The 16,691-nt window shown below is 40.8% G+C and overlaps 1 protein-coding gene across 5 annotated transcripts in view; it reads right to left on the minus strand.

Moving 5' to 3' along the window:
• The window catches only part of JMJD1C (jumonji domain containing 1C), a 159,893-nt gene that overhangs the window by 27,455 nt on the left and 115,747 nt on the right, over positions 1–16,691 (minus strand). For 3 of the 5 annotated variants that reach the window (XM_039719721.1, XM_039719724.1, XM_039719725.1), the window contains 6 exons: positions 11,762–11,867; positions 6,934–7,058; positions 5,525–5,668; positions 5,221–5,407; positions 3,467–5,133; positions 118–290 (listed from right to left, as the gene is read on the minus strand). In XM_039719721.1, coding sequence (XP_039575655.1) covers positions 118–290; positions 3,467–5,133; positions 5,221–5,407; positions 5,525–5,668; positions 6,934–7,058; positions 11,762–11,867 — 2,402 coding nt within the window. The remainder of the gene's footprint in view (positions 1–117; positions 291–3,466; positions 5,134–5,220; positions 5,408–5,524; positions 5,669–6,933; positions 7,059–11,761; positions 11,868–16,691) is intronic. The other 2 variants (XM_039719722.1, XM_039719723.1) reach the window with 2 other exon arrangements.

Genomic DNA, 16,691 nt, shown 5'->3' on the forward strand with positions numbered 1-16,691 from the left:
AATGACAAGCCTGGCTCCCCACAGGCATCCACATCTACAAATAAATTAAAAGAAGCTAAAAGGCAATATCACTTGCAGAAATGTCCCCTCAGACACAGAGATCAATGGCAAGCTTACTCTTTGCGATGCTCCACAATACTTTTGGACAAAGGTGGGCTGGAATGCGTTGTCAGTTTGAGAGGCCGCAGGGGATCTGCGCTGGATGGTCGCACAGGAATGTGACTCCGTAAACCAAGGCTGTCAGCTGAGGTCACTGGGGTGGGCTGGTGTAACCAGGGGCTGGGAGTGTTCTGTTGACACCGACCAGAACAAAAAATAAAATCAGATTTCAAAATAATCATGGGACCACAAGAGTAACCCTACCAAGTCCTACCAATGATCAAAGTAAAGTAATATATTTCAGTATCAAATCACAGACAGTAAATAAAATTTAACATTTTAACACTACAAGAGTAACCCAACCAAGTCCTACCAATGATCAAGTATCAAAGTAATATATTTCAGTATCAAATCACAGACAGTAAATAAAATTTAACATTTTAAGTCACTTTTTTTGACCAATTAAATAAAACATGATTGTACTCCCTCTGGATTTTCAGCATACAGAACAGTTTACACATTTCACAAGCATTCTTAGAACCATTTAATTTCTAAGTACACAGGATGAGCAGTTAATTCCAGAACAGCATCTCAAGCTCATCAAAATTAACAAACCAATGACAACCTGACAACACTTACATTCAGTTACTAGTAAAAAGACCATTACCTCTTCAAAGAATTGTATGAAGTATTTCTTAAAAAATACAAATATGGCTTGGTATTTCTAGACGCAATTTTATCTCCAGCCTTATGACAAATCTCAATAAAAGGGATGTAAGTATCTCTTTCCTGGACTGTTCCTCTCCTGCCCCAACCAAGTGATTAAGTATGATAATCCTAATTAATCTGCTTTAGTTAGTCAGGCATTTTTGTTTGGCTTGATCATCATCATCACGCTATTAAAACCATAAATGTACACACTTGCCATACTGTGCAGCATGGCAAACACACAGCCCAATGTGTACCTAAACACTCCAAAGGTGGGCCTCCTTATTCAGACACAGTGGTAAATCTTGATCTATGAAACTACTTTTTAACCTACTACTTTGTTAGGTTTCTGTTTTCTTATCTTTTCTGAAACTTGTGTAACAGCCTGCAGAAAAAAACAGGAGCAGCCCTCTTTCTCCTCTTGCCCTCCCTCTCCTCTGCTTAGGATACCTGCTTACAGGAAGTGCACACAGCAGAGTGGAATAGCAGGACACCTGTTCAAGTGGGGCCCAAACCAAGAAGGGACTGGGAACAAGAGTGAGCTTTTGTGCACACCCCAAAGCCTCGTGGTGCTTGTCCATCCCTACCTCCTTCTCCTCCCCACACTCCTCACCAGTCCATCCCTACCCTTCTCCTCAGACTTGGCAACTCCAGTTGGGAACTGCTGCCGCAGAAGGGAAGCCAAGAGCTCTCATGACACATGCACAGAATAGATCTGCAGGTGCTACAACTTTGAAGTTATGATTTCTGTGTTTTTGAATATTTAAAGCAGCCACTTGGGTTTGCGCTCACAGTTTTAGTGCGCACGTTTCCTCGGCCAGGAGTTCCCACGCTGCGGTGAGTTCCCACGAACAGCCTCTAAGCTGCATTAAAGTATTATGCAAAGAAGGCCCGTCACCTTCTCCCTGGAGGAGCTGGGGAACATCTGCCTGAGCACCAAGCATTGCTCAAACAGCCTCCTGACTGCCACCTGCACCATCTACTGCCCAGCCCAAACACAGGAGGTGCCACAGCCACCCAAGGACAGCAGGCAGAGGTGGGCTTGGGGCACGCTTCCTGCAGCTCAGAGACATGGCTCAGCCCCGAGCCCAGGGTGGATGCTGCTGCTGCTCTTACAGCTGAAGCACAGATCCTTTTCTGTGATTGTGGCATCCATGCAAACCGACCTTGGAAACGCCCATTCTGGGCTTCTAAGATCTATTTAAAAAAGGCCTCCAGTGCGAGAGCCAGAAGACAAGTCACCACAAGACAATTGCCACATATCAACATAATTAAAAAGCTACGTGCCTCAGTATGCAGGGCTGCATTCTTCAGGCAGCCAAAGTGAAAACAACGTCTATCTTAAGTTCTTTTAAAATGGACTTCTCTATAGGGTGGAGCAGGCAGCAACACGAAAAAATAAATCCACCTATCTTTTTCTCTTAGGCTTTTCTTCACTGCTACGTTTTGATTTTATCACATTTTAGATCTAACTCACTTCATATTACAAGACTAACTCAAACTGACTGTTTTGGGAAAGACTTAGCCACAATGGTTTGGCTTTTTTTTAAGAATGAATCTGGGGAGGAACAGCCTTCCCCATGATGGGGGGAAAAAAAAAAGAAAAAAAAAGGCAAAAATCTTTCTAACCATTCAGAAGGCCAAGCTTTGACACAAAGGCTTACAATTTGGCAGAAGGACCACTGTCAGTGACATGCCTTTTGTGGTCCCTGTGAAAATCTGCCCAAATTAGGCCAAGTTGAAAGCCTCTAAAGATCAGTATGCACATGCTCAGTGGTGGTTTAATTGAAGCTGGCAGTAAAGCTCTCCAAAGTTTCTGTCTGCACTACACATGCTTCATCTTACACTATTCCTCTGAGGTGCCTGCAATGAGCATGCCATATCCCAAGCCTTTAGGAGCTAAAAAAACTTTTCCTGTAATTGCCACGTCTGCCTGCCAAACCCCACCACTGCACTGGGCACCAGGCTGAAAAACACAAACCACTTCTTCTGAGACTGCAGTGGTTACACTCAGCAAACAGACAGAGGAAGCACCTGACTTGAATACAGAGGAGGAGAAAGCAGATGGGAAGGCAGAGGTGTGTGTCAACAGAAACAGAAGGGGAGAAAATGACACTCCAAGAACAGCACACAGATAGGTGCACAGACAAGAGAAATGGGTGTACAGTGTGCATGAAAAACCTTTGGAAATGCGAAAGTATTTCTCTCCAGAACTTCCTACTGGATTTAGTACTCTTTCCTTCTCTGTCTGTCACCATTATTGAGTGAGCATGCATTCAATTTCACTATGAAGACGACTGTCTCACCTCTCCTAATATTTCACTTACACAATGGTACAGTTTGAGGTAGCAAATATTTACCCTGTGAACCTCAGTTCCCAAACATGCTGGCTGACCTCACCCTTAGTCATAAATTAAAACCAAACATTTCATCTTTCTTTAGAATTCTTAGGAAATCAAGGTCTGGAAAAACTCCCTACACACATCCACCATGAGACAGTGGTTACTGTAGTTTCATTCCTAGTTCTCTGCCTACTCAAAAACCTCACCATCACAATACACTCCCTGTGATACAAACTACCACATCTGTAAGTAGGAAAACACTGCTGGGAGACACCAGGCCCAGCTAAATACATCATTAAGAAAGGATCTTAACTCACCCTTCTCAAGGAAGCCTCCGCGTTAACAGGAGTTTCTGGGTGGACCCATTTGGAGGAGGGCAGACCGAGTCCTGAGTAAGCATGTGTTCCATTTGGATACTGCCAAATAATTGGATAAAGCCCTAGCTGATTATAGGAAGCAGAAGGATGAGCTTGTCCGAGAAGATGTGGAGACTGGTGTTGTAACATCTGTTGCTGCTGCTGGTGTGCTAATGCCAAATGGCTTAAGCTGCTAGCATGAGCAGTCTCTAGTCGCGGGTGGGCACCCAGCAAGGAGGCAGCAGGCACTCCGGGCAACACTGCGGGAAGTAGATGAGGGTGATGAACAGAATGGTGGGGTGCACTGCTAAGGGGGTGAGTGTTAATAGCAGACAAGGGAGCCTGAGCTGAAGACCCAGCGAGCAGATGGGATGAACCAGTTAATGCAGGATGATGTGCGTTTGGATTTAAACAGGTTCGGTGGGATGAGGAATGCAGAGGATAATTATGCTGATGCAAGTAAGGTGAAATGTGATTAGTTCCTGTTTCTTGTCCAATCAGAGTGGGGTCCCTGTATACTGTGAAATGTTCATTCTTGTCAATGATAAGAGGACTCTTAGTAGCTTCTAGAGCACTAACTCTAGCTGGAACTGGATGAAAACTAGACCTAGGCAAATCATGATCAGTTTTATTGGCTGACCTTGTTAATCCGGTAGCATGGCTGTTTTGGGAACTAACCTTCGACTTCACAGTATCAGAAGATTGGGTGAATTTAGGCTTAACATCAGGTGACTTTGTTTTAGGATGATCAACTGAAGCACTAGATTTTGACTTCACAGAATCAGGGACTGGACTTTGTTTACGCAGTTTACTCTCTTCTGCTACAGAAGCTACATTTAACGAAGACATAAATGAGCCATACTGCACTTTTTCAGAATGTAAGTGTTCATTTACCGGTAATGTTTTTACAACCCCAGGTTGTATCAAATCCGTTTTACCAACACTGCTAACCCAACTTTGATCAGCTTCCTGTTTTCTTGCTTCAAGGAAATTTGCATTTGCAAATTGCTGCTTTAAATCACTGCTGTGAGATTCTATTTTCTGAACTGTTTGCAAACCAAAGGTACTTGCAGCATTATCCTGGTTCTCCTTTTCAGAGTTGTTTTTATTAGAAACATCAACAACACACTTAGGAGTAGGAGGTCTGGATAAAAACTGCTCATTTTTTAACTCCACAGTATGATGTTTTTCTGAATTACACTCTTGAACAGGTGGATCCTTGGCATTCTGCTCATAAAGTGTTGGCTGCTCCGCTGCATGGAGCGAAGATTTTTCCTGATGATCCAAGACCGATGACTTCAGTCTTTCTGTCTCTTCATGGTTTTTATCCTGCTGTACTTCATCCCACGGAGACTGCCTGTCTGTTAGTGTTTGTTCTACTCCCTCAGTAGTTTGGGATTTTCCTTCTTCTCCATTTATCTTTGAAGAGTTCTTGCTTTTTAACTCGTTTTCTGAATTTTGCTCCGAGGATGAATCTGTTAATCTTTTATTTGAAATCTCCGAGTCACTGCTCTCAGAATAATCTGAGATGTTGTCTGTCCGCAGTCTCTTCACATTTAGTTTTTTTTCATCTTCTTCAGGTTTTCTTCTTTTACTAAGAAAGTGTTTATTTTTGGTTTTGGGGTTTTCTGCAAAAGATAAAAACACATCTATCAGATTTTCAGTCTAATAGAGTTTTAGGAAGCTCTCCCACCCTTTCCATTAACCACTTGTACCTCCTCGACCTATATAATCGTATCTCTCATCTTTCATCTTCTCTTCATCAGGCATGCTGCTATCAGAGCCTTTCCTCTTATTTGGCCGAGTATTCCTCTGTTGCTGGTGAGAATTCTGTCTTGGTGCTGCAGCTTGGGAATTCATTGCTGGTCTGGGACTATTTGCTTGTGCACGGGTATAATGACCCTAAAAATAATTTGTTATTAATTGACTTAAATGCAACATTAATTAGTGTCTTTAAACATGTATTTTTAACATTTGCAATATATGAAAATACTTAGGTAAAAAGATAAATGTATCTACGTGAACTGTGTTGCTGTTCTGGTTGGAACGAGACCGTCGGCGTGAAGTGATGCCAATATTTTCACCTTTCAACAAAGAGTGAACAACATCATCTAGAAAGGTCATCTGAACCATAGAAGGATCAACATTCTGAGGTTCTAACACCTGGTTTATTAAAAAAAAAAAAAAAAGAAGAAAAAAAGAGAAGAGAGAAAATAACAATCCACAGATGTTCAGACAATGCCTAATCTGTATTTTCTGTACCAGTGTTCACCAGTCTATTTTGTGTGCTAAAGACTAATCAGAGAAAAGCCTACTTAATCCTGACAAGCAGAACTGACATATGACACAACAAATGCTGGGAACAGTGTCAAACCAAAGCAAATGTGTCTTTACATGCCATTGTAAAAAAAAATTGCTTTTTTTTAAAGCTAAAAGTATCCCACCACCCATTCCTTCCCCCTTCACTAACCTGCAAATTTGAGATTTAACAAGCTATTCACAGAATAACCCCTAAGCAGTAATTACAATATACAGATATTTTATAAAATTAGTTTAATATACTATAAATTATACTGCAGAAGCACATTACAGTACTGCTTTCAACAGAAGCATAACTGCTACCAGAACGAATATGACTGGAAAGCAGAACTTTAGAACTGCTGAATGTTATTAGTGAGAAATACTTCATAAAGTAGGAAATGCTAACTGTATCTTCAAAGGACATGGCACAAAGTGGAAAAAGTAACCTTTGGGGAATACTAATTTGAGCAAATTAAGGGAAAGAACTTATCTGAGTAATAGACTAGTCTTAAATTTTTATTGTCACACATGGTTTTGTCAGTCATTTCAAGGCAGATGGGTCATTCACTCTATTACTGTTGAGTCATTACCCTACTCTCCTGAAATAGAATTCATTACTGCCATTAAAAAGACCAGTATTAACTCTTCTTGCAACATCAAATTCCACAATAAAACTAAAACCCACCACAGCAAATATAAATTGGGGCAGCAGTAAATGCTTAATTCAATAAATTGCAAAAAGTGACTATTTCAATTGCTTGGAAAAGGCAACCATTACTGCTGTGCTGAAATATTTCATTCTTGGGAAAAGAAATTCTCAACAGAGCAGGCAGGGAAGACCAGTTCTTCAAACTGGATTGCTTTACTTCAAAGACTTCACTAGTCAAAGAGCAACAGCAGAACAAACTGTAGGACTGGCATTAATCATATCACTGCACAAATACTCAGCTTCACGAGGATTTAACTGATAGCCCAACACACTGTGCTGTAGTCTCAGTGCAGTGTAGCCTCAGCCTGCTGGAACTGAACCAACTTGGTGTGATTCTGAGTGCTACCAACAAAAACTAGAACCTCTCGAGGCACAGCTTACTTGCAGCTTTTTTTGTGAGTATCATCCATCAACTCACCTGGTCATTCATAACCACCATAGTGCGGGTGAAGAGATCATGGTGAGTGATGATGCCAGTGAACCACTGGGTGGCAGAATCCTGTCTGTACACTCTCACCCTATAACCATTTAAGGAGTACGGACCTTTGGAAGGGGAAGAAATAAAAAAGCCATTGAGGAATGCAGAAAAAAAAAAAAAAGCATACATGAATTTTCCTATTTTTTTTAAGCTTCACAGCAAATATACAGTGCACATGGCATGGACAGCTAACCACAGATTCAGGAAGACATTTTGAAATGCAAATGATCCATATAAGTATGCTTTAAGGTTAATTCTGTTAACATTTTCAACATACAATTTTCTTATCTAACTAAATCTTTCTGCAACCACGATGACACATGATGGGAAAATTCCTGCCTACAAACAGCAACCACAGAAAAGTAATCTGAAAGGCTAGAAAGTGGCAGCAGCAGGTTATACAGAAGCCATCTAACAGGCTAGTCACATGCCCAGCTGCTTTGCTGGCTAAAAGATTTACATCTTGGTGGTTAGGCTCTGCATCTGCCAAGTCTTTCCCATAAGTGACCACAGAGTTTCTCTCCACTACAACAAGCAGAAAGGCAGTGGAATGATCCCGTGACTGCTATGGCCACACAAAACATTCAAGCACACACATTATGAACACTTCAGCTCCTGTTTTCAGGCATACTAAATCCAAAGAAACCTCACACATTTTGCAAAGCTCAGTTAAACTCAGCTCCATAAGCCCCTGGGGATGGGGGGCTATTATGATACAGTACCTATTTAACAGTCTGTTTCAAGACCCAGAAAGCCAGACTTGACAGTTTTATTCATATTCAGTGTCTTACTTGATCACTGGAACTCAAGTTTCATTGCACTTGGTGTTTATATGGCATTTTGTATAACCAAGCAACACTGCCACCAAGTTCAGTTCCAGCTGTGTGGGCTTTGCTACTTCCACAATCAAACCCCAGGTCCCAGGTCAGGCAGACAGGAAGGGAGGAAAAACCAGTCAGTGACAACCTACAAACAGCCTAACCTAAGTGATTTAAGACTGCTTAGTTGCTGAACCACACAGGCAAGGCCAGAATTTCCCTGTCTTTCCTAAAGATCAGTTTTTCCAAGCCCTGCCCAGTATATTAAGCAAGCTCAAACAGCTGCAGCAAACAGGCCAGGGACCTCACAGGTGACAGCTTTCTGTAGTAAAAATATCCAGGATCACACAAACGGGTCTGTTATATCCTCTGCATGTGACAGTGTGCTACTGCAAGGACTGTTTTTAATGTCAACATTTGACAGATCAAGAGAAGTGCAAAAGTAGTAATTATTTAATAATTTCCAAGTGGTCTCTTGAAACCCTTTTTGCATGTGACTATATAATTTTTAAAACAAGCTGGAAGGAGAAACACCACACCAGAGCAGCCTTCTTACCCCCATCCACATCATGCATGGCACAACTGAAACACTGAGACCTCCTGAACCCGCCCTAAGCCACCTCAACTGATGCCTGGAGTATGTTTCCAGCAGCACAGACAAGGGCCAGAGGTGTGCCAGCATAGGCACTGCCAATCACAGGTACATATGGGCAGAAAAGGAGGAAGAATCTACAAACTTATGTCTCATATTTCTGGTCTTGGACTAGACAGGGTTCCCATGGGGACACATTTCCTGATGGCTTCTCTCTGACCCTTACTCCATATGCCTCTGCAGAACGCCTCCAGCTCAGCTCCCACACTTCTGACTGCCTGACCTATCCACATTCTCACATCTTGAACTTTTAAGGGCTGTCCCAAAGCTCTGCCTTATTCAGACAGGCTCAGTAAAATTCTGCATGTGTCTCTTTGTGCAAATTTGCCATTCCTACTTTCCCATCCAATCTCCTCTTCTCTTGCATCCTACTGCTAACTGCACGACGATTTTCAGTCTCTTGTATAAGCAGAACCAGCATCTCCCCAGCTTCTTGTCTCATTTTAGCATTACTGTGACTCCAGACCACTAGCTTTTAAGTCCTTTCCCCCAGTCTTCTCAGCTTACAAGCTCCATCCTTCCTTCTCCAACAGCTTCCACCGTCCCCCATACTCCCCTGCATTGACCCAGTGCCAATTTCTTTCTTCTCACTCCTTGTTCTAATCCTTGTCCATCCTTCATTCCAGCTGTTACCCTATTTTTAAAAGAGTTTATCTACCTTTAAAAACAGTGGGTTAGGTTTTTTTCTTACATGCTGATGGGATGACAGGAAGAAGGAGAAAGATTGAACTGCAGTCACACAACACAGACCAGCTGAGCTCCAGCCCAGCCCAGCCCAGCCACAAGCAGCCATTACAGGAAAAGCCTGGCTTTGTCTCCAGTCCCTGGCTGAATCACGCCAGCTACACATTGTTGAAACAGCCTGTGCAGTACTTTGAGAAAATATGTTCAGAGCTGAAGCACACTTGGTGTTTCAAGAGATTATACATGCAGCCTGAGATTGTAATGATAAAAAAACTAATCGAAAGAAAGAAATCAAATATTTTAATTGTTGAAAATCAAAGACACTTCACTATGTTCCTTGAACCAGTTTTATTTGTCCCAAAAGCGTTCAACTTGGCCAAGTTTGGGAGGAGTTTAATTTTTTATTAAACAAGGAACAAACTACTTTCCTGCCAAAGCTACAGTCTCTACTGCAAAGCATGCTGCTGTGACTGCCGCCCAAAGGAGAAGTTAAACGGGCCAATTTTTTTCTTTAGTCTCATTCTTGTAAATAATTGGACTGGTTTTGACTAAAATTCTCCCTCCTCAAATTGGCATGGTCCTTTCCAAATATTTGGAACCAGATTTTAATGCTTCTATCCAACCCTCTTCTTTCTTCAGATAAACTGTGTTCTAACTGCAAAAGTCAAAGAAGAAAATACTAAGTTATGATATGAAGGTTTCAGCATCACAGAAAACAAGGAAAAGGCTGGATACTAAAAACATTGTAGAGGATGAAGTAGAAGAAAGTGGGAATAACCTTAACAGATGCATTTAGACAAGGCAGAGCTGAAAATGTAGCTTAAATTGCAGGGAACAAGAAAATGGAGGAGGTGAAGCAAACCAGAGAAGAGAGAGAAGGAGGAAAGGAAGAGAACATGACCAGATTACAGCAGCTAGCACTGTCAGAGGGCTGTCTGTAAGCCACTGGAAGGTTGGTGCCAACAACTGCCAAAGTCTGCATGAGCAAGAGCAGCTTATGGGCAGGGAGAAGGTGACAGCAGTCCCTGCTGGCTGACCACCATCCCATGGGGCTGAGGCCAAGGGCCCCATGACAAAGAAGCATGTGTCTCCTCAGGTCACACAGCACACCAGGGGAGCAAGTGGATCTAAAGCTTCTCCTCAGATGAGGATAACTAGCCTTCAAGGACCTTGGCATGAGATTCATCTTATCTATATTACTGCTCATTTGTGCACTTCTAAGCACAGAAACCTCAGTTTGACAATCTGTATCTATGAAGACAAAAATACAGATCCTGGAATGACGGGAGGGAGTTGTGTGGGTGATGGGCTGGCAGTCTCATTTGGATGACTATTTCAATACTGCTGGAGCTTTGCTCAACTATTGATTCTGTACCAATGTACATAGAGACTTTTACAATAGTCCTACTGTCGTTACTGTAACTCTACTGAAATACAATAAACAAGCTCAATTTCAGTTTCCTTTTCATATAACCCTGAGTTAATTTGCATCAGCTTTCAATCCAGTTTTGTCTGCAAATTTCATCAATAGACTATTAACTTGTATTGCATCTGATGATATCAAAAGTAAAATCTAAAATTACTAACACCAACATGCCAACTTACTATCTACACAATTCCATGTGTTCATTTCTTCAGCATCCTTTTTCTGTGGCCCATAAGAATCATGTCTAGTCAAATGAGAAGCTCCCCAGAAGGAAAGACAAGGTTTTTACTCCAAGTTCAGTAATATACTTACCATATTCCTTTTGTCTTCTGATCTTGGTTTTATCAAAGAGACTAGACAGCAAGAAAACCTCAGAGCCATCCTTAAAATATCTGATTATTTACAGCTTCCCTCCTAATCGTCATTTAAAAAATGACTGCTTAAGCATTTTTGCTCTGAAACTTCTTTCCTGGGGATTTTAGCCCAGACCCACAGAGGTTGATTTTTGCCTCCTACTAACAGGAACTCCTTTGCAGAGCTTCCTGAAACTTAATGAATATGCTGCAAATGCATACAGTATTTTTACTATCAGCAAGACAACACCAAAATAATTTCTTCAAATTCATACTAGTTTTCTTATAACTTGTATCTACAGCATAAATATTATTGTATACAGCTTTTTCTGCAACCTCCCAGCATTAGAACGCAGTTACAAATTGTTACTGATTTAAAAGGAACTTTTCACTCAGGGGGTGAGAGCGTGGGGTGGGGATCTTCATCTGTGACACAACTGTGAAGAACTACAAGCACAGACAGGTACCTGAGAAGTTATCACACGTAACAGTAACACTAACAGAGCAGTTTTAAACATGCTAAAATGTGTGTGGAGGCCATTCATACACACTTATTTTCACAACAAACTATAAAATATCTACATTCAGACTAATGACATTCAGCTTTTGCTGTAATCACTAAAACATCAAACAAGTTAAGAACAGTCTGAAGCAAACACCAACAGCTTCTTACAGTCTTGTTTCCTTGTATTAACAAATACTTCCAAAAATAACTTCCAAGTTAAAAAATATATTCTCCATTATATCACAATTGCTATGGGATGAGTCCCACACAAGTAATGGCCTTAAACTAGCTAACACAGAATATAAATAACACAATTTCCCACATAATTACCTTGCATAAAAATCTCCTGAACCTTTTGTTCCTTTACCCAGGCTTTTACCTCCTCATGTAACTGCGGGTTATCCCTGAGAACTGGGTTTAGACTGTCTACGTCGTCCTAAAGTAGAGATTAAAAAAAGAACCATATGTTATGTTTACTTGTAACATTTTTGTTTATTTTCCTAGATGTATTTTAAAATACAATACTAAGTCGTTAGATGCTAATTTTACTGATTGCCTACAAATCCCTGTACTATTTTTAGAAAAAACTTAAAAGCATAACATAGTGCTAGAAGTTATTTCATGGGAACACAGTATGTCAGATCCCACATGTGGCCAGACTTGTAAGCTATTAATAGGATCACACTTTCATACTGCCTTACTACAAGCTAAAAATGCCCTCTAAAGACTTAGGTGCTCACAGGTATGCACAAAGATTTTTTAAAATAATTACTAAAATTTGTTTTAAAAAATTATAGTTTCCATATCTGCAAAATGTAATAATATGGACATGTTGAGCATAAACACAGATATCAAACCTACAAATGTAACACACAAGCAGTATTTCAGGAGAAACAAGCATTCTGAGATAAACACCACTGCTGATTTTCAAATATGTTGGCCTTTGTTAATTAGGTAGTTTCAAATAAGACATGTTTTAATTTTTATTACAATCAGCTCTCCTGGAAGATATTTTTTTCCAGTATTTGGTAGGATATCATCTGGGAAATTAAGATATATTCAGTGGCTCCTAACAGAAAAAAAATTAAGCACAGAATCTGGTTCATATCCTTGCAAGCATGGCTTAAGAATCACCATTCAGCTCTGGACTCCTAGAACAGCAATTTCTCTGTTTCAGAGCAAACTTGCTATTTCTGTCTTTGAGGCTGTGGCAGAGAAAAAAAGCCTGGTGGCTCCTCACACCGAAGATGGCCTTGGAAACCCATGAGCAGCAGCAACATTCATTTATAGCAAGAGAACTTCAGACAGCTAAAATAATGAGTGCAATTCTCCACATACAAAATGTAGAATGTTTTATCAGTACTGCAGCTGAGATAAAGCAATTTCTTTCCTTGATCTCCAACAAGTTCCTTGATGTTTCACAATTTATTATGAAGAGCTCCAGCCACAGAACACAACGATACAAGTAACACCCAGTGAATCGTGCATTGCTGCCAGGCCCTCCAGTGACACAAGCAATTTCTCTATTCATCTGGATGAGATTATTCCTGCTAGCCCACTGATCACAGGATATCTATTTCCAATTCAAAATTCTCTTCCTGACACTTGGAGATTCGCAGTGCTCCACTATGGAGAACGCATCAACACTTTGGTTATAAGAGAAAATTACTCTATCCTTACGCTTTTACAGCGGATATGGCCTTGGATTGCAGAAGTGGTCAGGATGATCATTTTAATACATGTAAATTGGAACAAAGCGAGAGTGAAGGAAGATCAACAGGCCTTCTACCACAAGGTTCAAAATACCAACCAGGTAAGTATGCTGCTAGCACTATAAGAGGGTCATAACTAAAATTTATTCAAGGATGGCCTCTCCCAAAGCAGTTCAAGAAAGAGTATTAGCTATTCTGTCTGCATCTGCAAATCCTTTTGTGCAATGATCCTACATACAGAAACAACAGCACCACCACTAGAAAGAGGGTATTTGCCAGGGGAACACAACAGATCCTGGAACTGGAGCTGTGTGATGATCAATCATCTGTCCTCCTTCCCATGCACTCTCTTCCACAGCAGCTGCAAGAGTCTCCTGCACCAAAAATTTCCCTGCTCAGATCCACATGCACTGGATCTAAGCAACAGACTGAGGACTGCAATACTGAGTTTGGCTGACCTACAAATGTAGTTCATGTGCAGATCTTGTACATTTTGAGTAATGTCTTCAGTCGCATCTAAGAAAATTTATATCCTCATTTTGAGATTATACACACTGATTAAGCACCATGAAATCAAATCTGTTACTCTTAACATTATACTATTTCCATGAGTTCTTTAAAGTTTTCGAGTCTCTGTGTCATCTTAAGCCACTTTTGATTTGTTTCCTGAAGGCAACACACACTGGTGCTTTTTTTTCTTAAGATTTCACATCCTTGTTAAGCATCTTGGCCTTCTTTGAACTTGACACTGAAGATACTGTCCATCCTACATATAGTACATTTGAACCTCTACCTCCTGTTCAGATGCATGACATCAGCATCTTTGGCTGAGACTGCTCCCTGTGAACATTTAGAAAAGGGGACTGCAAAGTCCATTTTGTATTTACCTCCTCATCCCTGGAGAAAAACGAGCTCAAAGATGAGCTACAAAAAACACAAGAAGTTAGGTCAAAGACCTATTACACAAACTGCATGCAGGTGTGACTGGGATTATGTGGATGATATCAAAGAGAACCCAGAGTTTCTAAATATACACACAATACACATTTAACACATCAATCACAGCTTGGGGGGGAAAATACTAACAGAGCAAGTTTCTGTAATATCAAAACTCTGCTCTTTTGTGTACATGTATCTATGAAAAAAAATGTGTGTGCCATGACTTACCTTTTCCCATCTGCAGTCTTAAATCTGAATATCTAAAAACCCAGGAAATTAATTGCATAATGTGTTAAAACTATAAAGCAGTGGCATTAACCACACAGTCTCAGCACACATCAACAACTCTGGCAAAAACAGGCAAAGGTGATGACTTGCAGTCTCTTCCCCAGTTTAACACTGAAGACAAGCAGATGACTCTGCAGTTCCCAGTTCTTTTCCTTACCCTGTGTTTGTATTACTCAAGTACAATTCCTGTCTACAGAATTGAACCTTGCCAATTGTAACCCTCAGTTTTCCTCTTCTTAGCTAATGCAGCATGATTGACAGACTAACCTCCAGAAGATTTAAATGCCCTGCAGGATTTTCCTCCAGACTTTTCCTCATTTGAAAGTAGTTTTTACAAACAGAAGTTATGGTACCCTCTTCCTAAACTAGTTTTTCCACAAGTCCTGGAATATCTCCTCCAGAAGGATGTTAATACCGGTTTGAAATCCTTATGCAAATCAGGATGCAAATCAAATAAAGGGGACTGTTATATTCTTCTTCAAATCTACTGGAGGAAGCTCTTTATGTACTTCATGTGGCAGTGCCTCTTGCTCCACAAATGATTATATGCAACTCTGGGAAGAAGACAAAGGACCTATGGGCTAGAAGAATATGGCTGAGATAACACCTCCTGCCCTTCTGGAAAACAGTCACATGAGGCAATGTGACTACCAGAAGCTTGCCAATCTATGACTAGTTTTTCACATCTCTGCTGATATTCTTCCTTCTTTCTAGATCAAAAGAGGGATTCACTTCTGGTGGACTGGACTTTACACTAAATTATCCAAAGAACTGGGTCAGCTGCATGTTTCTCAAGGTGATCATTCTCACCTGCTGCTGGGGATGTGTTTGACTGCAAGGAAGTCCTGAGAAGAACAGAGAATGAAATTTTCCCCAAGTATCAAAAAGATGCTGTGCTTTTCTGAGTGTATCTGTTCTTTATCCTTGTGCAAAATGATACAAGCAGGTTGAAACCACAGACCATACCATCAGGTTATGATATCATACTGGTCTAACCAGGAAGGAGAAATTTTTGTTCACAGAAGCATTTTCAGAGAGTTTATTCAGACATAATAAAATAATTTAAAATAATTTATCATTCAGAGTCACAGGTGAACAAGTGCTTAGATCACTTCCCATGCATCAAAATTCCTTTGAGATCAAACAGGAATTTCAAGATAGTACCCACAGAAAAACAAGTCAAGATCCCAATGAGAATTCTACTTGCTCTCCATCCACAAAAAAATATTGTCCAAGACACTGAGAGCTATCCCCAGATGTGCTGAACCTACCCATTGCCCAAAGACCATCCAAAGTGCTCTGAAAGGCTCAAATGACCAGAAGCTCCTTTTGCATTTTGGGCAGCAGGTATGACTGTGCATGGAAGGCCTACATATTTCCACAGCTACCTCCTCCACAAGTCCTGAACTACTGAAGCAACACATTTCCTCAGCATTTTAAAACACTCTTCCAAGTCATCGTTCAAACACCTGAGAGGCAGAAATGAGTTCATCGAGAGATGAAGCCCTGGAGCAAAGAGGAACAAAGAAGATTCCAGTAGCTGCTCCTACCCCCAGTCACAGCCTGCGTGCTGCTTATGGGACAGCGCACACACTCCAGTCAGCTGCCAACTCCCCACTGTCAGTGAAGAAGAGAAGGAGAACTGACAATATGCATTCCAAGTAAGCCAGTCCTAGAAAAACAGTGGCTTTTGGCATTAAAAAGGCTTAAATCAGAGCCCTGAAGACTACATCTCAACACACATCACACATTAGGAACCTGCAAACCTTCATTTGGGAAACCTCATTCCTTGGTCATGGTGTCTCTGCATTTGGCTTCATGCATCAAGGACATGTTCCTAATATCAGTAGGAACTCATTTCAGCTAGTGTTTTCCAGAGAAAGACTAAGTAGATTTTGCAGTCCTCGCAAAGGTCAACGCCACATTAGTCCTCACCATCTGTGGCTTAATTAACTATAGCTTCCTCTGGCTGCTTAGAGGTTTTCTGATAATTTAGGACACGAATTAGATGAAACTAGTACATAACCAACTTGACAGTCCTGTTTACAATGTTTACACAGTATGCACTGCACATTGAAATAAGCATTTTGTCAGGACTTTAATGATGGAGGGACTACATTTAAATTCAAACAGTGTAAAAGAAAACCTCAAAGTGTCCTGAACCTTCAGTTTTGTTCTTGTTTCGTAAGTGAATATTAGCTTCTATAAAATCAGACCCCAACTCTTTTTCTCTTTCTTTTGCAGCAACTCATTTGTACAACTGCACTGAACTTCAGCTGCATAGAAATTAGGTATGAGAACTGCAGTGTGAAAACAAGCCA

The sequence above is a fragment of the Passer montanus genome, unplaced genomic scaffold, assembly GCF_014805655.1.
Source record: "Passer montanus isolate IOZ18808 unplaced genomic scaffold, ASM1480565v1 scaffold42, whole genome shotgun sequence".
NCBI classification, from domain to species: Eukaryota; Metazoa; Chordata; class Aves; order Passeriformes; family Passeridae; genus Passer; species Passer montanus.